The 27,005-nt window shown below is 35.0% G+C and overlaps 1 protein-coding gene across 1 annotated transcript; it reads left to right on the forward strand.

Moving 5' to 3' along the window:
- The first annotated feature begins 1,793 nt into the window (after positions 1–1,793).
- Positions 1,794–26,037, forward strand: LOC123526485 (cation-dependent mannose-6-phosphate receptor-like). The gene is made up of 6 exons (XM_045305655.2): positions 1,794–1,992; positions 8,746–8,912; positions 12,558–12,685; positions 13,114–13,253; positions 17,753–17,879; positions 20,041–26,037. Exons 1-6 carry the CDS (start codon positions 1,844–1,846, stop codon positions 20,164–20,166), a joined length of 837 nt encoding a protein of 278 aa, XP_045161590.2. The 5' UTR covers positions 1,794–1,843; the 3' UTR covers positions 20,167–26,037.
- Positions 26,038–27,005: the final 968 nt, after the last annotated feature.

A 27,005-nucleotide genomic window follows, 5' to 3' on the forward strand; every position in this document is an offset into this window, starting at 1 on the left:
AGTCATCACTATGTTTGTGGGACTATTTTTTCACTAAGTCTTTATAATCAGTAGGGGTCATTCGCTAGCCATATGTTTATTGTAGGTCAATGCATCATTTGAGGATCCTATGTCAAAACATTCTTATTAAACTATTTGCCAATGGATACAGTACCACTGAGACAGATAAACAGATGGAAAAATTTCCTTCTGGCGCATAAAAATACAGGCACGGGTATAAGATCTGGGAGAGCGAACACAGTAGTCCGGTGGTGACACTGTCTGACTACGAAACCAGGAGTCGTGAGTTCGACCCCCACCCCCCACTCCTCCAACTAAAAATGAATAAAAGTCCCGTGTGTGGGTGCTTAAAATTTACACACACAAAAAAAAGATCTACACCTGGAACGCTAAAGAACAGAGAAGCTGCTGGAATTGCAGCGTCTTCTGTATTTTGCACTATCCTCCCAACAGTTTTCTGGAGGAGTCGCACATTTGGGTTAAAGGTGTCGTGGGTCCTACATTGCTTCAAGTTTTATTTCTACATCAGGGCATATAATATGCATGTGATGAGAACAATGATACACATATTGAATCAGTAACTTCAAAGACAATGCTAAGTATACAAACAACAAAGCAGCATATTGTTATCTAAAAAAATAAATCTATAAGTCATTTTACTGTTTCTAAGAGTTACCGTACATGTGCATACAACTATGAAATCAATATATTTTACATGGAGAATGAAATTATTTAAACTTGGACAAAATGGTTTTACAAAATAATGCCAGTTTAATAAGTTTTGACTTAATTTTACAATTCATAAGATCATCTAATTTGAATGAACTAGGATGGTTAAAATAGTACTTTGGCACTGACTTTTTTCTACTGGCACTGAAGAAGTCACATTCAAACAGATAGTGAAATTCGTCCCCAGTTGAATGTTTGTCACAAAGTGTACATTTTCTTTCACAACGTTCAATGTTATAATGTCTTCCCTTCTCAATAGGTAAAGAGTGATTCATAGTTCTAAATTTACAAAGAGTCTTTGCTAAATTATGTGGCAAGATATCCAGATATTTTTCAAAACAATGTACTTTTTTATACATACGATATACAAGACATTTAGAAGAGTTATCAACAGAGTTATTCCAGTTTTGTACAAAACGATCTTGCAATCTAGTCTTAACCAGTAATTTGAAATGTCTCAAGTTATAGTAATCTTTTGGTTAATAAAATATTCAGACAAACCAAGCTCGTCAAGATTAGACTTAACAAAAGGTATCCAAGGGGAAGTAAGTATATTGCTATTATGCAAATGTAAAATAGTTTTATACAATATTTTACAAATTTTATCATCTTTAGTATTTAATAATTTGCTCCAGTAACATAATACTCTAGATTTGCTAGTATGCTCTTGAAGAGTGAGGCAATATAGATATATACTTAAGTTGATGACGAAGATGGTAGTCTAAATAATGAGACCTCGGGTAGACCGGTTTTACATTTTGATATTTTACGTTGTCTACCTAGAGCGGATATCGACACTGAGTCAAAAAAATATAACGATATTCAACTCTCGAGTACAATTATTTGGACTAACGATGATGTATGTAGTTTGTATAGGCTACACACACTCAGTTCTAACGGGGATGAAAAATAGGGCCATACGATAAAACGTCCTCTTTTTATTCTAAATCAGACCAGTAGTTAAATACAAGACCGTTCCAAATGATATAATAAAAGAGAAATTCGATTAAAATACTTTGCTGTTGTCCGAAACTCGTGCCGGATTACAGAGCTAATTTTGATTTTCACGTTGCAATGATAGTATGATTCACCGTAAAAACAACACGGAACAAGAATGATGCGAGCATTTTCCATTTTTCTCATTTTATCCTTTCTGACAGTGCTTGTATTTGGTGCTGACCAGAAGGGATGCACATTTTCTAAACATCTCGACTCAAAGGCCAAAAAGGGAGAAGCCCAGCTTGAAGTTCTTAAGGGAAAACGGTAGGTCTACAGTAGCATAGTATTCGGATAAAAGTCGCTAGGGGTCCGGTAATCAATTTACTTGTACCGTGTTATGTTACCAGTGTATATGACAGTCGCAGAGATCACCTAGGTTCAGAATTTATGCAGAAGTGACTTCTCCCTCCCAGCAATTTAAGGAGAAGTTTGGGAATGAAAGTGAGAATTGACAAATGGTTACACTGGATATATCTGGTACTGTTTTCGCCAAGGAAGTGGCTATTCCTACGGTCCCGTAAGAATAGCCTCACAGGCTATTCCTATGGCTCTCCCGTAAGAATAGTGAAATAGCCCGCAGGTGGCTATTCCTACGGCTCTAAAGACAGTTTTGTAAGTCCATCTTGTATTGCATTGTACTGAATTAATTCAACTGGTATATTTTCGAACAGCCTTTTCCATTATCAGGTCTTGGAAAGTGGCATATTTACAGATTATCTGTAAATTTACAGATGATCTATAATTTTACAGATTTTTCGATCAATAAATTTACAGATCAAATGTTTGAAAACTTCTAAAATCATACTTGGACTCAAAACTGCAGCTTGAAATTAATTGATTTAGGCCTACTTACGTACATATGGTACGGATTAATAAAGGTCAGTTGTAACTTTCAGTCATTTCTGTTGACTTTTATTTTTTTGAAAATGCCAAAAATTCAAAGTCAATATAAATAGCTGAAACTCACAAATGATGTTAATTTATACATACTGTAAATAAACAAAGAGCTATACAATAAATACTCTTTGAAATAAACCAATTAATTTCAAGCTGCGGTTTTGGGGATAAATGTAATTTCATCAATTTTCATACACACAATCAGTAAATTTACAGATAGAAAAATCTGTAAATTTATAGATTATTTGTAAATTTACATATAATTTGTAAATGTACCACTTTCCTAGACCTCATTATTCGATATCACTTCCTGTTCTCTCGATGTGATAGTGAAAAGTAAACAGTTTCTTCGGAAATATACCATCTGAATTAATTAAGTACAATGCAATTCAAAATGGACATACAAAACTGTCTTTACTGGTCCTGTGCCTAAATCCGGACACTTTTGGTGATTTTATGACGATAACTTTGCATTCTGAAACTGAACTTGCATCACATTTCACATGTATAATTTTAGGTTCTTTATAAATCTCTATGCAAAAAAGAAAGTCGTATATTGTTGATTTTACCATAGAAAAAGTCATCCGAAGTGGGCCAGTAAAAGCTGTCAAAATCGACCTCCAGAGTGCTTAAATATTCGGACACTATTCCGGTATGAAATACAACGAATCTGTGCACCAAAAGCTAACAATTAACACGACTTTGTTTGAAACAAAGCAGTCAGATTTAATCTTGTAAATGTATACAGGCATCTCCGTTCGATTGAAGTATTATTACGTGTTAATTACTTGATCATGTGGACTAGTTTCTAATTTAATGTGTGACTGCCAAATATAACAATAATATAATACGCAATAAAATCTATCTTAGCGCAAATTAGTGTTTACAACTTTTCTCACCCACATGCAGATTCTGTTGCTGTCGTTATACTTTTTGACGCAACTATGCACTATAATGACGCCGCGCTGATTTTATCTTATGAATTGTTTCCCTTGTCTGCAAAATGCTGGCACTTTCTTCTCTATAGACCATATCAACGGAGAGTCAATTAATTATTATTCAACAGAAATCGGTAAAATTTATAAATACTGAGGGTAGTACAGAATTGTAAAACATGTTTTGATCAACTAAGAAAAAGAGTCCTCTGAAACAGGCAGAATTGTTTTCTCATTAAATCAGTACCTCTCTGCACCTCAAATTTAACTGGCCTATGCTGTATGACGTCATCCCCCACGACACACAATTTTTACTTTTAGCGGTGTGGATATTTGAAGGTAATTTTCTCTGGAAATACTTACATTCACACACTGTTGTTGACAACTGGTCATCAAAGCGTTCGTCTGCTTCGATCATGTTCATTCCAGTAAAAAGTCATAATCCGTCAGGGGTGTAACTGTTTTAAGTTATGTAACCTATTTCAGTTACTTTTTCCAGCATTTTATAACCTGTATGAGTTATAAAATATAGATAACCCAGGTAAGTTATTCATAAAAAACCTTTTTGCTGTTCTCACAAATTGACCATCAAAGTGTAATTAGTAGCAAACTGTGGTTAATCAAATTCTCTTTTAGTCTGAGCATGGCCTGATGAGCATAATGGGATGTTAAGAGTTTTATAGCTTTAAAACCATTTGCGTAAGACTTTATCAGCCTTGCGTAAAAAAATTTACTGCATAGCTGGAAAGATAAAAGACCAAGGATTCAGGAAATTATTGCATTAGTCACATTCAAAATAAGGATTTGGCACAGGAGGGCTTTGTAATATTTTATGATAACTGAAACAAGTTATGAAAGTAAACGCAATAACTCAAATGGGTTATAAAATGTGATAACTTGAAACAGTTACACCCCTGACTGATAATTGTAAAGCGTTTTTCAAAAGTGTCCGAATTATTAAGCACCGTCCGGATTTAGGCACTGGACCAGTAGAGCCGTAGGAATAGCCAATTGCGGGCTATTTCACTATTCTTACGGGAGAGCCGTAGGAATAGCCTGTGAGGCTATTCTTACGGGTCCACTAGGCAGTGGCTACGATTGCGGTACCGTAATCCTAGCCTCCGATTCTAGGATTACAGAAGTTTGGTATTCCTAGACAACCATATGATGATAGGTTAGGATTACGGAAGTATTTAAGAGGCATCAAATATATGTAAGGACATGCATAAATGACGTTGTAAAGTAACTTATTTCTAGGGCTGGGTACCGCCTTGAAAAAAATACCGCGGTATACCACGTTTTTTTCCTAATTACCACGGTATAAACCATGGTATACCACCATTTTTATCGTAAGACTTACAGCTATGGTAGTGGTCATAAAAATATTGAAAAACTCTCAGAAAGACTTAATTTATTATGAGCAAAGAGCTATAAAAATAAATAGATCGGCAACTTGAAAGGCATATAGAGCAAATCTCGTCAACATCCCGTGACAACTGAGTGAGATCTCGTTGTAAGCGTCTGTCGATAACGATTGATCAAGTTGGCAAACGCTTTTAAATAAGGTTACTTTTGGATCGATTGTTTATAATGATAATGGTGCTTTTTTAATGTTATTAGTATTTTCTACACGGGGAAGGAATGAATTTATGATTGGAGGTCTAAGAAATCAACAGTTTTCGTTTGAAAAAAGGACTTGATTCGGTTTATTACGCGCCGGGCGTACCGCCAGTTTTATACTTCAGTAAGCGTCTGTTGATCTGATCACGATTGATCAAGTCGGCAAACGCTTTAAAATAAGATAACGCTCTAACACGAGATGACACGGGATTATCCCCAGTTGCCATTCTGTGTATTTTTAGTTCTTTGTTATGAGCAACAACAAAGACTAGTTACTTGACTAGAATACTCTTGAATAATAACTTGACAAATGACTAGTTACATTAATGACCTTTGGTATTTTTTACCAGCATGTATTCGTTGGAAAATGCCATATTGTCTCTAAGGAAGCACTGGGTCACATGTATATAGGTCGTGCTTGTTTGAAGTTCGATTCGTGCACCCGTTTGATAAACCAGTAACGTTTACAAACAGTATGAAGGCTTCATCAAATTGTTTTCAAACAAAAAATAATAAATTTCGACTCGACTTTTTCCATACTATCTATTTCTTTTCGAATACATGCAAATACAAACCGGGATATTTTAAACTATCTATTTAAAAACAAGTGCGCCCATGGCGTTATCCATCTATATGGAATAATCCGGAGGTTTTTGAAGGTTTTGATTGGGAATCACGCGGTCGATCATGCATGTTCAGTTGTACCATTGGGTGGTTACTTTTGGAAACTAATAATAGTAGCATGGGAATTCCACAGATATAAATCGGAAAATCATGCATGGTGTCATTTGCTGTTATGGTAGGCTACATAGACAATGTAAATTAAAAATAAACAGAAGTAGGGATAATGTTGATAAAATACCGAGATTCCCCAATGGTACCACAGTATCATACCACGGGAAGATGGTACCACGGTTACCGGTATACTGGTAATACTGCGCACCTCTACTTATTTCACTTAAAATAGCGATTTTTCATGCCTGTTGTATTATATATATATTATGTTATCAATCTGCCATTTTGCATCTATTAATGCTTCCATATATAGAAGAAAAGACCTACTAAAATACACTTGAAGTCTTAATATAAATGTGTATTTAACTGCTAATTAACATAGATCATATACAAATAAAACATATCACAGGCAACACCATATTTTTTTTGTTTTACGGGTTGACTATAACCATATCGTATGTTATTAAAGACTATTTGTGTTGGCTTGATGCGTGTACATATACGCAGAATTGGAGAGTCTGCATTAATACCAACTTCCGTTGCTACTACGAACACAACAGGGAATGATACATTAGTAAGAATTCTGTACAGTTTTGAAAAAAATGCCCATATATATATATATATATATATATATATATGAAACATAGATAATTCTATAACATTTCCGCACGCCACCATTAATATATTGTTTAAAATTATACTAACCCAAAATGGCGGATCGATAAAGTTCTCGAAATCATACGGCAGGCATGAAAAATTGATATTTTAAGTGAAATACATGTAAGTAAATATGCATGTCCTAACATATATTTGATGCCTCATAAATACTTCTGTTATCCTAGCATATCCTCATATGGTTGTCTAGGAATATGGGACTTCTGTAATCCTAGGATTGGAGGCTAGGATTATGGTACCGTAATCGTAGCCACTAGCTGCCTTTCGCCAAACTTCTCAAATGCAATTGTTTCCAAAACTTGTATTTCAATACATAAAGTTTAATTGCTATATGATATTAATGCACTGTCAGAATGTGGCAGTTAACAAAAGTACAAATCATGTACTAAACATTAAAATTTTCAAGATTTAATTCCTTGCAAGTTGGTAAATGATTTTTAGGGGGTGACACTTGGGCATTTCCATCGAGTTTTTGCTTTGTGCTGGGTTTGGGCGATTGAGCCAGTAAACATGGCATAACAGATATTTGCCTATAATAAACACAATTTTTGACTACTTCGAAATGATAGGACTGACAGGAATCCACATTATTTAGTAACTTTCCCATAATTACTCAGTTTTTTGGAGATGATCGCAGGGACTCGTCAATTTTTTCTTGCTTTTGATAAAAAACAAAGCATTGCTCAGTTCTTTGATCATCGCTACAAACAAATTAAAAACAGACAATATACAGTACTGTACCTTCTACTTGTCTGATTGTATGCTGCTAATTAAACAAACCAGTCCTTAATTTGTTATTCCCCGCCAAAGGCGGAGGGGCACAGTTTTGGCGTCGTCTTTCAGTCTGTACGTCCATGTGTCCGGAGCCATACCTAACAAATGGTTTGGAATATTTAAATAAATTTTTGTAGTTCACATACATGTTCACCATGATAGGGAAACGCGGCCTGTCAAGTTTAAGTCAGATTGCCTAAGTAACACCAGAGTTATGGCCCTTAGAAGTTTCTAGTGATAACCATATAGGCCCTAAATATGGTGATTTCTGCTTCATAACTTGTGACATATTTGTCCTAGAACTATGAAACTTTAATCAAATTAAGATCTCCATAATGTGGTAGTGCACACTCAATTTCTTCAGGATCTCTTTTAGTAACTTCAGGGTTATTGTTCTTTAATTGTTTAAAACTCCACATGTTTGTAGATAACAAACTAAGCATTTGGTAGAATTTCATTAAGAATTAACTAGTGTTTGCTGCATATAATTCAGTTATATAATTGCACCAAATCTGTATAGAATGACTTTGTTTTAAATTTGTTTGTTTGTGTGTTTGATTAAGCAATATGATTAATGAAGAACAATTAGACTGATCATGCTGATGGACAAGGACAATCAATGGAAAGCACTTCGTAATAAAACATCACCAGAAAGTTATAATTGAGCCGCGCCCTGAGAAAACCAGCATAGTGGCTTTGTGACCAGCATGGATCCAGACCAGTCTGCGCATCTGCACAGTCTAGTCAGGATTCATGGTGTTCGCTTTCAAAGCCTATTGCAATTAGAGAAACTGTTAACGAACAGCATGGATCCCGATCAGACTGCGCGGATGCGCAGACTGGTCTGGATCCATGCTGGTCGCAAAGCCACTATGTTCTCAGGGCGCGGCTCATATCATTTACGGGCTATTTTGCTGGCACGTACTATTCCTGTTTGATCTGTATCTGCACATCTTTTCATACAAGAGAATTGAAACTTGAGTGAAATACTTAACTTTTGCAACTGAACACTAAGTCTTGTGAAAATACATACAAACACAGACAGACATACAGGCGAGCAGGCAGGCAGGCAGATGCAAAGAAATCCGTATGCAATACTTGTTCATAAATGTTTGTCATGAATTTGAAAATGAATTGTGTGTGAACTCCATAAAATCCTCCTTTATACCTAGGGAGTTGGTTAGTGGGCAGTCACTGCTAATTTTTGTTAAATATAGCAGTGCAGTTCCTAGAGTGACAAACACATGGCCAACCTATATATAACCTTTATACTAACACAGTACATTAAAATATCTTGCTACTTACTTGGATCAAAACTATGAAATGCCATAATGACTTTAATCATGAATCAATTAAAAATACAGATTAATTTACATTTCAGATTTAAAGCTACAGATAAATATTACTCGTATGATATTGGAATATGTTCTCCAGCAGTTGACACTGAGGATACAGACAAAGATATAGGAGTTTTACAGGTCAACAAGACAGACCCATCGCAGACAAAAATTGTTGGCAGAATTTCATCTGCTGATATCATGTCTGGGCGTAAGTTACACTGATGACGTACATGTAGTTTGTTGAAACATAGGTCTAGTTTGAAGCAGTTAACTATTAATGACCATGTTCATTGTTGTTGTTATTGAATTATATATTCTTCATGAGTGATTTGGCACTGGTGTGATATCACATTTTTACTGTACTTGGTCTGAATTTATTTGTAATCATTTGTCATGTTTGTTATGTTGCTATGGATTATTTTGTCGTGTTTGTTATGTTGCTATGGATTATTTTGTCATGTTTGTTATGTTGCTATGGATTATTTTGTCGTGTTTGTTATGTTGCTATGGATTATTTTGTCGTGTTTGTTATGTTGCTATGGATTATTTTGTCGTGTTTGTTATGTTGCTATGGATTATTTTGTCGTGTTTGATGTTGCTGTGAAATATGTCAGGATCATTCAAGTCTAGACTGTCTGTTTAAAGTCTTCTCTGAAAAATGGTTACATGTAATGATGTAGTAATTTTAGGTGAGGCGATGAAACTTGTATCCCTTTTAGGTCTCAGGGCCTTGGATTTTTAGCTTGACTATTCAAAGAATAGGTAGAGCTATTGGACTCTCCGTGTGTCGGCGTCCGCATCCCAATTGTTGAAGTTTTTAGCTCCACTATTTGGAGAATAGGGGGCTATTCTACTTGCCCCGGCGTCAGCGTGAGCTTTCTTGGTAAAAGTTTTTCGGCAACCTTTGTTTTTCTGTCATATCTTTGTTACTATTGCTTATATCTTACTGTAACTTTACATAAACATTGTCCAGCATACAAACAATGTATATGCAGGAGCTGGGCCTATTATACCCAAGGTCAAGGTCACCAAGGTGTTATACTTAGGTTATTTTTAAGGTTAAAGTTTTTCGGCAACCTTTGTTTTTCTGTCATCTTTGTTACTATTGCTTATATCTTACTGTAAGTTCACATATTAAACATTGTCCAGTATACAAACAAAGTATGTGCAGGGGCTGGGCCCATTATACTCAAGGTCAAGGTCACAAGGTTGTTATACTTGGAATTATTTTCATGTTAAATTTTTTCGAAAGCTTTGTTTAGAGACATATCGTTGGTACTTTAAAAGGTAATGACTTGAAATTAAAGATATTTCTTTATAATGTGTGGTTACAATCCCCATAACTCTAATTGTATTTTTGACAGAATTATGCCCCTTTCATACTTAGTTTTTTGGGAATCTTTGCTTTCTGGATGTAACTTTAGTACAATAGAAGATAAAGACTTGAAACTTTAAATGTATCTTTATCATTATCATCTGCATGTGCGGTAACAATCCCCTTAACTCTGATTTGTATTTTTGACCAAATTATGCCCCTTTCATACTTAAATTTTTTGACAAACTTCGTTTCCTGGACATAACTTTGATACTATATAAGATAATGACTTGAAACTCAAAATATATTTTTACCATCATCATCTGCATGTGTGGTAACAATCCCAATAACTAGTTTATGTTCTTGACAGAATTATGCCCCTTAGGGAATGGACAACCATAAGCTAATTAGCTTTCTGTCCAATTCCCTTAACACATTTGTTGTATATTATTCATGTAATGACTTATAAATAAAATATGTTTAAACCAATTATGCCCCTTGGTGTATCTTCCTTTTTAAGTAGAGGTCTCTTATTGAGACATATATATTCAGTTTACTGTCAAATCGCCGAATAGTGGAGTGCGCTGTCTTACGGACAGCTCTTGTTGTATGTAAGCTGATATCTCAGTAACCACTTGTGGGAATGGATTGAAACTTCACACACTTATTTACTGTGATAAACTTACTCACATTGCACAGTTCCATAACTCTGTTTTGTTTTTTTACTAAAAAAAAAATATGCCCCTTCTTCAGCTTAGAAATTTTTGGTTAAGGTTTTGTATACGTATTTAGCTGGTATCTCAGTAACCACTGATGGGAATGGATTGAAACTTCACACACATGTTCCCTGTCATAGTTTGACATGCACCGTGCAGGTCCCATAACTCTACTTTGCATTTTTCAAAATTATGCCCCTTTTTCAACTTTGCAGTTTTTGGTTAAGTTTCTGTATACATTTGTATATGTAAGCTGGTATCTCAGTATCCACTAACGGGAATGGATTGAAACTTCACAGACTCGTTCACTGTCATTATAATGACATGCAGTACATAGGTTCAATAACTCTACTTTAATTGTTACAAAAGCTGGTATCACAGTATCCACTTAATGGGAAAGGATTAAAACTTCACCAATGTCCACTGTCATGAGCTGATAAGCATTGTGCAGATTCTATAAACCTGTTTTGCATTTTTAGCTCACTTGAGCCAAAGGCTCATGGTGAGCTTTTGTGACCGCTCAATGTCCGTCTTGCGTCGTGTGTCGTCAGTCGTCTGTCGTCAGTCGTCTGTCCGTCAACATTTTCTAAAAAATATCTTCTTGAATACCGCTGGACAGAATTACATCAAACTTCACAGGAATGATCCCTGGGTGGTCCCCTTTTAAAATTGTTCAAAGAATTGAATTCCATGCAGAACTCTGGTTGCAATGGCAACCGAAAGGAAAAACTTTAAAAAATCTTCTTGTCCAAAACCGCAAGGCCTAGAGCCTTGATATTTGGCATGTGACATCATCTAATGGTCCTCCATAAAGATTGTTCAAATTATGGCCCAGGGATGAAAAGAGGCCCGGCCGGGGGCTCAGTTTTTACATAGACTTATATAGGAAAAAACTTAAAAAATCTTCTTGTTTAAAACCACAAGACCCAGGCCTTTGATGTTTGGTATTTAGCATTGCCTTGAGGTCCTCTACCAAAATTGTTCAAATTATAACCCTGGGGTGAAAAGAGGCCCTGCTCTGGGGGGTGTCAAGTTTTACATAGACATATAGGAAACAACTTTTAAAAATCTTCTTGCCTGAAACTGCAAGGCCTATGCTTTTGATATTTGGTATATTGCATTGCCTTGTGGTCCTCAACCAAAATTGTTCAAATTATGCCCCTGGGGTGAAAAGAGGCCCAGCCCCAAGGGGGTCCCATATTTAACATAGACTTATATAGAGAAAAAAAAATCTTCTTGTCTGAAAGTTCAAGGCCTAGGCCTTTGATATCTGGTATGTAGCATTGTAATGTCTAACAAATTATTTCCCTGGGGTGAAAAGAGGCCCCACCATGGGGGTCACTTGTTATATGAGTTATATAGGAATAAATACTTCAAAAATGATCAGATCATATTTCCTAGACTATTTAATTATAATTACCTGATGACCCATGTGATTAGGGGTCACCTGAATGTGACCTTGACCTACTGACCTACTTTCTTGTTTTTTAAGGTACAGCCTTGAAATTTGGATGTCATGTACAATTTTGTACACATCGATTTTAAAACTCAACTGGCTTTCAGTCACCATGAATATGACCTACTGACCTACTTTGAAATGTTTTAGCATCAGTGTGCCATTTTAAACATGTGGCTCATATTACTCAGGTGAGCGATTCAGGGTCCTCATAACCCTCTTGTTACAAAATTATGTCCCTTTTTCGACTTGTATTCATTTACTTTGCAAGGCTATTGAATAGTCTTCCGACAGCTCTTGTTATTAATGAACTACTTTTGTATTATGAAGTTAGTACTGTAAACATGCTGATTTTTTCATTTAAAGCTGATTGGGTGATTCTAGAGTATAACAAAGGAGATACATACGGATCACACTGTCGAGGTGAAGATGGGAATACACCAGAACAAAGACGTGCCAGAATTATGTTTATCTGCGATATGTCAGCTCCTGATGTAAGCCTTATTTTACCACAAAATGAACCTTTTGAATTTGCATTTTCGTCACGGGCCTTTACAAAGAGCATGTTTAGGTTCTTTTTTCTTGAAGACTGTACCAGTAATCAATATCTAAGAAAAGCTTTGGAACATGGTACACTTGTTAAGCGGTCTCATTGGCCTTTTACAAAACATTTTGAGCAACTTTTAAATGCATAGCAACATAATCAGAAATATTCCTTAAGAAAATGATACAACAGTCACATGAAAAATGTTTCAGTTATATTCATGAAATTGTAGCAAATGCCTCATATGGCATGGCAGGGTGACCCCTTGACTTTGTTTATCAGCATTAGCCAAGTTCGTAAGCCATTATATAAAATCAGTTGACTTGCAAAAAAGGGGGAAAAAAGACTCCCATACAATGCTGTTGTCTGTTTGAACAGGAGGTAGCTACTGTGTTAGAGGAGCAGAATAATAAAACAGATGCCTGTTATTACCTGTTTGAAATCAACACTGCTGCTGTGTGCAAGAAACAACCTTTGATCACAGTGGGACTAAGTGTTGGCTCCATCTTGCTGATTGTGTGAGTATTAATTACAGTAATTTCTTTTCATATTTCTTAAGGATAAATGGGACAGTTGCCTATATGTATGCATCTTTCTCGTAATTTCAAGCCTTCTCATTGATCCGAGCCTTTGGAAAATTTGCACTTGCAGCTATTTCCTGTTTCTAAATTTTATGTATGTTGTAGCAAATCATATGACAGTTAAACAAAAATAAAAAGAAAATAGAATTACTTGCATTCAAATAGAAATATACACAACAGAAAATTTTGGCACAAAATTTGCTTATCTAAAATCATTGGGGTAATATATAAAAACAGAAAGCACTTATTTTAAAACTTTTTTGTCCGCTAACACAATAATATATCTGTTCTTAATTTTAACAAAGAACTTTTTCAAAAAAGCCTTATTTTTTCAGAGCTTGTACAAATGATTGCAAGTCTCGGTTTTAACGAGAAAGAATTTGGCTGTTTCAGAGGGTTAGGGTCATCATGTGAAAGCCTGGATTATTCATTTACAAAAATCCTTAGAATTTTTCTTCATGGGGATTTTATAAGTTAAGATGTTGGAGTATCAAACTATAGCAAAAACTCTTTTGAAACTTAAATCTATTCCTGACCAGCACTGAAAAACCAGCTTAGGGGCTCAGAATAACGAGAAAAGGGCATATATAGGGCCAAAATTTTTTCTATGGGCAGAATTTCTTTAAACTTTGTGTACTGACTGAGACGTTTCAAATGGAAATACGTATTAATAAAGCATAGATACCCAGGCTTGATCATGAATTATCTGCCCTTGAAAGTCGGAAAATACTGAAAAAAAATCTACTTTCAAGGGCAGATAATTCATGATCAGGCCTGGGTACCTATGACTTTTAATACATATTTCTGTTTTAAACTTGATTCTCAGTCATTACATAAAATTTAAAGATATTCTGCCCGTAGGGAAGTTTTTGGCCCTATATACATATAGGCAACTGTCCCATTTACCCTTAACCTTAAAGCAAAAAGGTACTATGTGCTGGTAAATAAAGAGGGTTATGGTACCTTTTTGCTTTAAGAGGGCGATTTGTTCTTGTTGTATTTGATACCACAGTTAGTCAGCCAGCATAATTGTCGAGACATGTCACCAATGTTCTTTGCTCTGTAAGAAGTATTAACTAGCCCTCCTGCCCCAAAATTTGCAAATTCTTCACCCCAGTACTGACAACTACCCCACTTTAATACTGGCAACTTCACCACCTTAGTATTAGCAACTTCTCCAGCCCAGAACTTGTAACTTCCACACCCGAAAATGGCAACTTCTACACCCTGATACTGGCACTTTCTCCAACCTAGTACTGGCATCTTCTCCACCCTAATACTTGCGGCTTCTTCACCCAAGTACTGGCACCTTCTCCACCTTCTTTACCCAAATGCTGGCAACTTGCCCATCACATGAATCAGTAGAAAATGGAAAAAGGAAACATCAATATATCATTTACAGTTCATCACTTAAGTTGTCTGAAATTATTAAGTGAAAGAAGTCCAGACCATAAAATAAAAAAGAAACATCATAACATATTTACTTTGATATTTTAATATTGACATTAACCTTTAGCCTGCTGGTGGCAAGTGTTTCTGCCTTTGCAACCAGTGCAGACCAAGATCAGCCTGTACATCCATGCAGGCTGATCATGGTCTGCACTGTTTGCCATTCAGCCATTAAATTTTCTGTGAACACACCTTTGAATAATAAATGGACCATGGTACTGCCCAAACTGAATGATAGACCAGTCCATTTTAGAAATTTATCAAGGTAAAGGTTAATCGATAGGTAACTAGTAAAGCTGAAACTTGTTTTCTTAGGTTCATTTATCTAGAAATAGTGAATTTCTACAGCAGCACATTTATTTTATAGGAACCCCCATAACCAAGTAGTAAAGGTCACTCACTAAATCACTTGCCCATTTCTCCTTAAGTTTCAGGCCCCACTTGGAGTGTAGAAGTCCTTAATATTAAGAAGCAATCCAGCTGGTGTATGGGAGGTTAGTGGTTCTACCTGCAGGTGCCTGAATTAATGCCAGCAGGGGTGCCTGGGGTCCCACACTACCACTAAAAGCTGTAAACTCGTATAGCCTAAATTGTGGTTGCATGACTAAAACAAGACAAACTTATTTTACAAACACTGCATCATTACTAAGAACTTGGTGGCCTCCGTGGCCAAATGGTTAAGGTTGCTGACTTCCAGTCACTTGCGCCTCACCGATGTGGGCATTGAATTCTTCATGTGAGGAAGCCATCAAGCTGGCTTATGAAAGATCAGTGGTTCTACCCAGATGCCTGCCTAAATTGTGACAGTGGAACGTTAAACCCAACAAAACTAAGAACTTACTTCATAATTAAAATACTGTGAAATAATTTTGTTTGCACAGGACATATTTTTTTGCGTATTTTGCTCAAGGAATGGTATTTAAATTTACGATTTTGCTATCATTTAAACATAAAGTACATAAATTTTTATCCAGATTTATTTCCTGGCTAAAATATGTTGTACTGCTCATCTGTTACTTCTTTATGGTTGATTTACTAAGCATTTATATGAAGCACACCCTGAAGCTCACTGCAGCTGGGTCATGTGACCATTACAGAGATGATGTATACCATAATATACTTCAAGATTGCTGCTAAAAATATCTCACAGTGAAACTATTTCTAGATTATATGCAATTATTTATGTTGGTAACTATTTATGCTGTGCATTGGAATATGCTGAGCATTGTTCCATCAATTCATACAAGTGATTCATTTATTACTGAAGAAGTTATTTTATGAAAAGTTAAAAAAAGTGTATGAAATGTTGTATTATTAAGTTAAACATCTAATGACCAATTTTCCGTTATATTGTTATTATCCCCCGACAAAAGTCGGTGGGATATAGTTTTGGCGTTGTCCGTCCGTCCGTCCGGAGCCATATCTAGGAAATGGTTGGGAATATTTATATAAAACTTCATATACATGTTCACCACTATGAGTTTTTGCGGCCCGTCAAGTTTCAGTCAGATTGCCCTAGTAACACCAGAGTTATGGCCCTTAGAAGTTTCTAGTGTTAACTATATAGGGTACTATAAATATGGCAATTTCTGCATCATAACTTTTGATATATTTGACCTAGAACTATGAAACTTAAACAGAATTTAGATCATCATAATGCGGTTGTGTACACACAATTCGTTTGGATTCCTCCTATTTGTAATAACCGATTACCTTCCCTCTTAATTGTATTCAAAAAAAAAATCCATCATTATTTTAGATTTTTCAAACAAACTTCATATACATTTTCACATTGATAGGCATCAAGTTTCTTCAGTCCTTCCCATGAACGAGTTATGTTAGAATTCATGTGAATATGTGTACCAAGATCTAGATTGGCACTCTATCATAACTTGATCAATTGACCCTCCTATGAAACTTAAACAGAATTTAGAGCACTATAATGTGGTTGTGCACACACAATTTAATATGGATTTCTTTTGTAATTTCAGAGTTATTGCCCTTTAATTGTCTAAAAATCCACATATTTGTACATAACAAACTTACCATTTGGCAGAATTTCATTAAATTTCTTGCATTCTTTTCTATGAGCATTTATTATAAACATGTGAAGTTGCGCACCCACACCTGGTCACCCACTTGCCTATGTCACAAAAAATATTTTTTTTATCATTCCTTCATTCCTTATTTTAGATTTTTTTCAAACCTTCCATGAATATTTATCAACATGCAACTTGAACCATTCCCCCGCCTTGGTCCTCCACCCAGTCATGCCCACCACTGATCTTGCATCCTCTGCCCCCCCCCCCCCCCCCCCCCCCCCCCCCCCCCCTTTTTTTTTTTTTTTTTTTTTTTTTTTTTTTTTTTTTTCATTTTTAATTTTCCATCAATATTTATAATCAACATGTCAAATTTTGTTTCCTCACCCATTCCCACACAGCCCCACCCCCTAAAAAATAAATATATACATATATCTATATATATAGATATATATTTCCATTCCTTTTTTTTTTAAGAAAATGTTCAAACCTTCAACATGTTAAGTTGTGACTGCACAAACCTTGCCCTCAGCCATGTTCAAGATATCTTACTTGATTGTGTTCTCTTAAGGACATCTGTTCTTTTAAGTTCAATGTACATGTTAAACAGCAACACCTGGTGCCAAACCACTCAAAGACAATATTTCGTTCCAGTTAAATTTTCAGATCACATTTCAATTAACTGCATTTAATTTTAAAAGCTAAGCTTATTACAGTAAGCATATCTCATTCAAAATAAATTCTTTAGTCAGGATCAAAGAATCATACATTTATTATGTACTCTTTAATTAAACATTTGTTTTCTGTTAAATTGATTTTGACTAATGAAATTATTTGCTTCTTATTAACATCCTTAACTTTTTGCCGGATATATTTTTTTGCCATTCCTCACCACAAAGTTAACCCTTTCGGCGGGGGATACCAATTCATCGAATTTGCTTGTTTCAGGTTTTTCTGTGTAGCAGCAGTGTACTTGTTGGCAGGCTGTCTGTATAACAGATTTGTCATGCATGCTAAAGGCATGGAACAAATTCCTAACCTCAGTTTCTGGGAAGACTTTGGAAATCTTGAAGCAGTATGTATTTTTCAACTTGGACTTTACGTGTTTCTTTTTGTCTCTTTCAGTACAACATGTATAATTTGTATAGTGCTTAATGGATAATCCAGCCAATATGTACCATCTGTATTGTTACACTGTTAAATGTCTCATCTTGAATCACTTGTCTCTCATCTCTGAGGGTTAGAGCCCTGCTTAGATTTATGGATCACAGGGTCGTGTATTCGATTCTTGGGTGGTAGGTTCTCCATGACGATTTGATAATAGCAGTTGTGTCTGAAGTCATACGTCCTCCACCTTTGATTCATGCTTGTGGAAAGTTGGAAGTTACTTGCTGAGAACAGGTTTATACTGGTACAGAATCTAGGAACACAGGTTAGGTTAAATGCCCGTCGTTACTGTTGAAAAAATGGCGTTAAACCGAAAAAACTAACTAACTAGATCTGCTAGAGTTGTCATGAGACAAAGTGATTCAGCTTGCTTACAAAAGGTCTATGGTTTTACCCTGAAACCTCTCCATGCCAGAAATATTGTAGGTAGACTAGAGCAACATGTCTTAAGTTTGAAAGCCACCATAAGACATAACCTGCGTTTGTGCCACTAAAACCCAACAAAACAAACAGCAGAGTATTTCACTTTATTTATTGTAACATTGTTCTATGAGTTATACATTTGTTGGACATTTTCAAACAAGATTAAATCATCATATAGTCTATATCAATATTGTATCCCATGTTCAACACAGTATATTGTGTCATACAATTTGAAATGATAACATTATACCACATAAGAAGAAATATTATGTGTTTGAAATCGTCTCGATTTATACTTTACTTGCATGCAATGCTTTGTCATAGTGTCAGTTTGTTAATATTCAAAACCAAAGAACATGACGAATGGCAATTCAAAGAAGCAGAGTGCATATGGATAATTCAGACGGGCTTAAAACAAAAACTTCCCTGACTCTAGATGATGAATGGTAAAGGCTCATACAAACCCAGCCAGCTATTACGTTGCTTGGTTACGTTCTATGCTTACAAAGGATCTTTTCACAGATTTTATATAATGTGTTCTGAAAACTATGATAAACTGTTGTCTTCAGGGCTTGAAACTGAACCAGAATTAGTACACAGACTTCAAGATATTTCCTTTGTTTGGAACAATGTTAAATCTTTTACCTCAAAAGACCATAACCAGTAACATTACTGATAAATTAATCCTGAGCCTGCTGGCGGCAGATGATTCTGCCTTTGCGACCAGTGCAGACTAAGATCAGCCTGCACATCCGTGTAGTCTGATCATGGTCTGCACTGTTTGCTATTCTTACAGTAAATTTTCAGTGAAAACCCCTTTGAATAATAAGTGGTACTGTCCAAATTGAAAGATGGACCAGTCCATTATAGAAATATAGCAGGGTAAGGGTTAAACAGTAAAATGAGGGGAGAAGTTATAATATACTTTAAAATTGTGACAGTTTGATTTACTAGTATGTGCTCTGCATTTTTATAGGCTGACTCATTTTCACAGTTTCTGAACTTAAGACTGTTTTTGGCTTCAAATAGATGTGTTTACAAAAGTAAGATCAGCCGTATCAAAACTTTGAATTGTATGATAACCTTAAAATCACTGTACGTAATCACACATAGCACACTCTGTATCAGTGTGTGCTGATTAGGGAGCCGCATTCTGAAATAAGTTCGGAGTTCAGATTCTATTAATTTGATTAATTAATTCCACTACCACTTTTTAAGTGGGCATAGCAAACATTTAATTGACTGTCAGAAGAAAAAAAGCATTTGATATATCATTTGTCAGCTGTGGAAATAACATTTGAAAAAATAAGGTAGGTAACATCTTGTGGCTGTTGTGGGTGACTGGGTAAGGTAACTGGCTTTGAATCTATACCCCTCACCAGTGTAGGGTCAAAACCTTGCTTAGGGTATAGAATTCTTTCATGTGAGGAAGCCATCCAACTGCCTTATGGTGGGTTGATTATTATACCCAGGTGCCTACCCCAGTGCTCCCACAGGCATTTAAAGTTGGGGGTGATAGCTGAGTTTTTCTTGCACTTTTGCACCCTTTCACAAACTAAGAGGAAGTTACCGTACAAGTTATAATTGTCTCTGCGTAACTTACAAGCAACAGCTACAAAACAGTGTATACTATCTTTCAATTACAGGATGGCTGTGATTTAGTGTGTAGATCTCGTAAATCCAGACAACCAAGGACTTACAAAGGCATTGGTGATGATCAGTTAGGAGAGAGCGATACACCAAACACAGATGAACATTTACTACCGATGTAAAACTAGAGAGTTTCTGATATATAATAGATGTGTTAGAAGATACAACAGACATGGATCAATTTTTAAATACCAATGTAATATATGTGCTACAAAATGATACAACAGACTCAGAGAAAGATTGACAAACAATGGCATACTTGAAGTTCTGTCATATATACAGAATGATGTGCTGCAGAATGATACACAAAACACGGATGAACACTTACTGTAAAATCATCTAATTTCATGGGCAAGAAGTTTCGTGGTTTTGGTCAAAACGGTAATTTCGTGGGGATATGAATTCGTGGATATCAACTTTTGAAAATAAAATGAATGGGAAATTTACTTGTTTGTTGGGATTAAATTAAATTCTTTAAACTTTAAGAACATTTTTAGCTCGACTATTCATAGAATAGTGAGCTATTGCACTCGCCCATGCGTCGGCGTCGGCGTCGGCGTCTGCGTCCGCGTCCGCGTCCCGATTTTGGTTAAGGTTTTGTATGTAAGCTGGTATCTCAGTAACCACTTGTGGGAATGGATTGAAACTTCACACACTTATTCACTGTGATGAACTGATCTACATTGCACAGGTTCCATAACTCTATTTTGCTTTTTTACAAAATTATGCCCCTTTTTCGACTTAGAAATTTTTGGTTAAGGTTTTGTATGTAAGCTGGTATCTCAGTAGTTACTAATGGGAATGGATTGAAACTTCACATACTTCTTCACTATCATGATTTGACATGCACTAAGCAAGTCCCATAACTCTACTCTCTTTTTTTTCAAAATTATGCCCCTTTTTCGACTTAGCAGTTTTTGGTTAAATTTTTGTATGTAATCTGATATCTCAGTATCCACTAATTGGAATGGATTGAAACTTCACACACTTGTTCACTGTCATGATCTAACATGCACTGTGAAGGTCCCATAACTCTACTTGGCATTTTTACAAAATTATGCCCCTTTGACTTAGCACTTTTTTGTTAAGTTTTTGTATGTAAGCTGGTATCTCAGTATCCACAAATTGGAAAGGATTGAAACTTCACACACTTGTTCGCTGTCATGATATGACATGCAGTACAGAGGTTCAATACCTCTACTTTGCATTTTACAAAATTATGCCCCTTTTTCAACTTGTATTCATTCAATTGACAAGGCTGTTGAATAGTCGAGCCTTGCTGTCCTCCGACAGCTCTTGTTTTGTTTATTTGGATTTGATTTGAAGGATTGATGCAATCATGAAATCCATGAAAATTAATACTGCAGAAATTTTAATTATTTAACAGTATCCTTAAAATGGTACAAAAATAATAGAAAGACTGCATCTCTAATAATTCACTTATCACTTATAAGCCGAACATAGGTTGTATGCATAAAGGTAGTAAAACAGGTACATTAAAGTTTGTCATCAAACAATTACATTGAATATGACACCACATGACATGATACTCATATTTCATTTTTCTAAAGAAAATATGCAGAATAAATGAATAGGCCATATTATGGGTGGTATTTACCAAAGTTATCTGCATAATATTTCTAACTAAACAAATTTGATGGTACAACTGACACAGATGAAGATTTACATGTATGTATGAAGCTTTAACTCTGTGTTACATTTGATCTAGGTTAAGAAAGTCTGTATGTTTCAGTTAGTCAAAACAGATTTGTCCTCACTATTTAGTCAACAATGTGGAGTTTGTTAAAAAAAAATAGTTTCGTTATTTAGAATAATGTCAGTGATACTATTTTCCAAACTTTATTAACTAAATGAGTATTTTGCAGCAAAAATTTAATATTATTTAGATTTTTATGAATCTTAAAGTATATTCAACAGTGAGTTCAGTTTAGAATTTTATACTTCAAAGAAGTTTCTTTAATTTTAAGGTTCACAACAACATGTCCTTTACTTGTCACAACCTTCAAATTAACGAACCAGTTTCATGGAATTTTAGAGCAAGGAAATTTTTGAAAGGAGCAAATTAGATATTTACTTATCTATATAGGGGTATATGCAATTCTGGCAGCTTTTCTGTTAGATGAAAAAGCAGCAGATAAGAGATAATATGATGCTAAAAGAATATTTTTGTTTATTTACCTGTTGTTTGTTTTGATTTACAATAAAAATGGTTATAAGTTATTTAGCAGTTTTGACTGTAGTCAAACATAATTGCTTTAAGTCACACGGAGAAGAGTAAAATATTTGAGTTACCCAGGGTTTTGAATGATTTAAACATGAAATGAGCCGCGTCACAAGAAAACCAACATAATGGCTTTGCGACCAGCATAGATCCAGACCAGCCAGAACAGCATGGATCCTGACCAGACTGCGTGGATGCGCAGGCTGGTCTGGATCCATGCTGGTCGCAAACCCACTACTTTGGTTTTCTCATGGCACGGCTCAAATGTGGGACCATATGGATTGCTGGAGTTGTGTTTCACTGTATGTCATATGGCGTGTACACCATTTCATGCTACAAATTGTCACAGTAAAATTTATTTGATATATTTAGATGGCAATTCAACCATTCTACAGAGCACAGTTTTTCCATGTTTTTTCCACCAATCTTTTAATTTTGTGTTCTCATTGATGTGAAAGTTCAGAACTTTCATTAGCATTATGTCATCCATGACAATAAATGGAGCCTCTTGCCTTTAAACATTAACAAAGTTCTGAAGACCCAAAATAGTTTGTTCTTTTCTTTGCAATAACTGATAGTATTAAAAAGATGTACTTCACCCATTTTTCACTAAAATATTTGATGAATAGAATTATAGATATATGCAAAGTATATGAATTAATTATGTATGTAGAGCTATTATCATAATTTAGTGGAATCTACTTCAACTTGACAATTTGTTGGGTAATTTATGCAAAGAAGTATTAAGTCAATTTTCATAGAAACAGTGGTAAAGTTACATTTGCCATCGTTTCTTTTTTTTTACCAAGAAAGTTTTGGGTTTCAATGGTTATAAAGTTTTTTTCCTTGTATTTTATTAACAATTTAGATAATGATGTTCGTCTATGGTATTTGCTCACTATATATTCAGTTGTATAGTATAACATAACTTTAATTGGCTTTAATTTATGTGTTTTTATTTCTTTAACATTAGAATGAGGGTAAGGCAATTTTGTATGGGATACATATATTTATATTGGTCTAAATCCTGTGAAGATTTTGTTAGTCAGTGAATGCTGTCATGATATATACCAGTATGCTTGTTGTCTTTTGGTGAAATATGTGACCATAATACTCACAGAGTTTCAGTTTGCAGAAAGGAAAAGTAGGAATGATAATAGTTCATAGAAATATGTATGTTTGGGTTTATAAAGTAGTATGTTTCCTGCATTTCAAAAGGAGAATTTGCATTTTATGCTTTTTTTTCTTCAGAAAACTTGGATATTATTGTTATTAGTGGCATTAAGCGTGATTAAAAACAAGTTCATTCTGTAAATTGGTTGTTGATAATGAGTTCACACCTCGAAAAAACCTGGCTTTCTTTCCGTATAATATTCTTTAATTTTATGAGTTCCCTACAAGAGTACTCACCCCTTTGGTTCACATTGTGGTCAGTTTGATTTAAGATTTTTTTGTTATCAACTTAGGAAAAAGTGTTTTGTTGTAATTTGCAATAATATATTTAAATTGATATCTTACAAATTTATTTCATATCGCATCACTCCTTCGTTCACCTGTATTTGTGTTACATTTGTATCTTGTGTATGCCCCATTGATTGAGAGAAAATGATAAAAATGTTATTTCTTCACTTTGATTTTGAACATAAGATATTGGAAGCAATTTATTTTTTTCTCTCATTTAATTTTGAATGTTTTACTTGCTTTGTGCAAAAGTTTTGTCTTTGTTCCTTATTTGTACATATTGCAGGGATATTACCAAATTCATGTAACATTCCAGAAAGTTTGTAAATGTGTCATCATGTCCAGATCTACTAGTATTTCTTAGAATAGGGTAAATCTCAAAATATATGTCAATTTTTTCAAAAAAAAAAGGAATTAAATGTTAATTATTTTTTATTGAATGTGTAGGAAAAGAAGAAAACAAACTGAGTTTCAGGTAGTATCTGTTAACAGATTTATCATATTTTATTACATTGTCATAACACATGTGGATACAAAATAAATATTTACATAACATGCAACCTTAAATGAGCCGTGCCATGAGAAAACCAACATAGTGGGTTTGCGACCAGCATGGATCCAGACCAGCCTGCGCATCCGCGCAGTCTGGTCAGGATCCATGCTGTTCGCTAACAGTTTCTCTAATTGCTATAGGCTCTGAAAGCGAACAGCATGGATCCTGACCAGACTGCGCGGATGCGCAGGCTGGTCTGGATCCATGCTGGTCGCAAACCCACTATGTTGGTTTTCTCATGGCACGGCTAAATATAAATTACATAATTGTAAATAAGTAGCAGCAAGTATTACAATTAATATTGTCAAAAGCAGAAGGGTTGGGCTACAAATTATTGCAAACACTAGAAGGTTGGCTCTTCCTCTGTTTGTCTGTAGTTGTGTGTAAATATAAAAAAAACTTACTACTGTGTTATTAAAGCAGTAAAAGTATATGTAGAATAGAAGGAACTTTGTTTATCAAGTAACTAAAGCCTTCCTTTGTTTACGACCTTTGTTGTCCCGTTTCTGCGAATCTGAACACTGAACCATGGTAAATCAGACTGTAAACCACAATTATAAGGCCTGGTTTATTTTCATTGTAACATGCTCACTGAAAATGTTAAGATAAAATTATGATGAACTTTATTTTTCCAAGTAGTAATGGATGGGGCATCTTGTGGCATTTGATGTCATAGTGTTCTCTCAGCATTCCTCATGTCAGCTGTTGTTTATTGCAGAATATACAAGTTTGTTTAATTGACAAACAAGTCAAACCATGTCAGAAGATCCACTTTACCATACACTGCAAACAAAACTGCAGTTGATGTTGTTTTTTTATAAATGTTGCAATATGTTTTCAAATTAATGTGTGATGTATATTTTTAGGGATGGCCGGTCAAGTCAGACCTGGTCAAGTCAGACCTGTCAGAACTTCTTATTACTGACTGAAGGACAACCAACATCAAAATTTTTGTTGTAAGCAGTCAGTTATTTAAATTATTAGCTCCACACATCTTTGTTAACACTTCATTTTTAGACTGTACATTATGTATGTGTTTTATGTTCTTTTGTGTTGAGTGATTTTTTTTTTGCCTTTTATTATTTTGTTTTGTCTGATGAATGATTTAACATAATGACCTTAAGAGTTCAACATTGTGCATAATCATAATTATAGAGTAAAATATTTTCATCTCTCTTAACAAAATCAAACTTTAAAAAAGGGTTTACTTATGCCATCACTGTCGTGAACAACCATTCCATAGACATTTCTTGTTAATCAGCCTTTTTCTTAAAAGTATCTGTAAAGTTATAGTATATTAATTTATCAGCTCACCTAATTTGTTCAGGGTGAGCTATAAAAAAGAGGGAGGGATGGTTCAGCAAGCAGCATCAGTATTTTAACATCTTATTTTCCAAACCAGGTCAGAAACTTTTTAATTTTTTCAAATATGGGCAACACTGATAACTAGTCAGGATATTGGCTCCAACTGACTCCCTAATGAAAGAAAACTGCACAGTATCTGAACACTGAGCTTGTAAAAAGGTCATAATCAGAAATTTCATGTTTATTTTTTTTCCTTTCTTTACAACACAGTGATAATCTGTATATTTGAAGTTATTTATACTTTTAATAGTATATTATATATATATCTGTATACGAGGTATAGTGTGGTAGTCTGTTATTTCTTTCCAACTTTATTTGCTGTTTTGTTTGTGATTCAAGAAAGGGAATTAAATCGTATGATTATAAAATGCCTTAATTTGTTGTTATTCATTGAACTAAAATGTTGACATGATTGGTTTTATTTATAACGTGTAGGATACTGGATCGTAGACTGATTCAGTTACCCTTCATCACGGTGCATACAAACTTCTTTGCGACTGGTGGTCCTCCGTGGCCGAGTGGTTAAAGTCTGCTCATTGGATATTCACAAAACTTGGTCTGTAGCTGTGCTTGCACGACTCCGCTTTTTATTTGAACGAAAACCCAGTAACTCTATACTCTGCCATTTTAGTGCTCGAATGTTTATTCTCAAGGGACAAAATTGAAATCACTAGTTGTTTATATTTGTTACAGTTAAAAAATATTGACGCCTATTCACAGGGTGGCCAGCCCACGTGAAATCTTGGTATCGTACACATTGGGAAGATCGCTCTATTCTAGTAACATTTTCCCTATTACTTGACTGATTGTAATAAGAGAAAAAAGCATTAAAGACAGGAAAACGAGTACTTTCCTCGGCACAAGGCGTGAGCCAGACATTCTGAATACTTTTCGCAAACACTTCGCCGAAATATTTTTTTTTTCTCCATGGACCAAAGATGTAGGTAACGTACACGCTAGAATTCAGATGAAGTGTTCTAGGAAAGTATTGAGAATGTGGGATAGACGCTTTGTGCTAAGGAAAGCACTCGTTTTCCTGTCTTTAACGCTTTTTCTTGATAAACTCCATCAAGTAATAAAAAAGTTGTAAGCAAAAATGTCACATGAATCGACCTATTTTCCTGTGTGTACGATCCTGAAAAGTCTCATGTGTTGGCCAGCCTGATCCAGGAGTTTTTAGTTCGACAGTATTAGGCAAAATAGCATCTTTCACAGATCCACAACAGTAGCATTTCCTGTTGACTAGATTCATTAAGTTTATCAGATATGAGCAAGCTTGGTTATGTATACAACATACCACAGAAATTAACCGAGACCATTGTTAGAGAAGTTCATTATGC

The sequence above is a fragment of the Mercenaria mercenaria genome, chromosome 14 (assembly GCF_021730395.1).
Source record: "Mercenaria mercenaria strain notata chromosome 14, MADL_Memer_1, whole genome shotgun sequence".
Classification (NCBI taxonomy): Eukaryota; Metazoa; Mollusca; class Bivalvia; order Venerida; family Veneridae; genus Mercenaria; species Mercenaria mercenaria.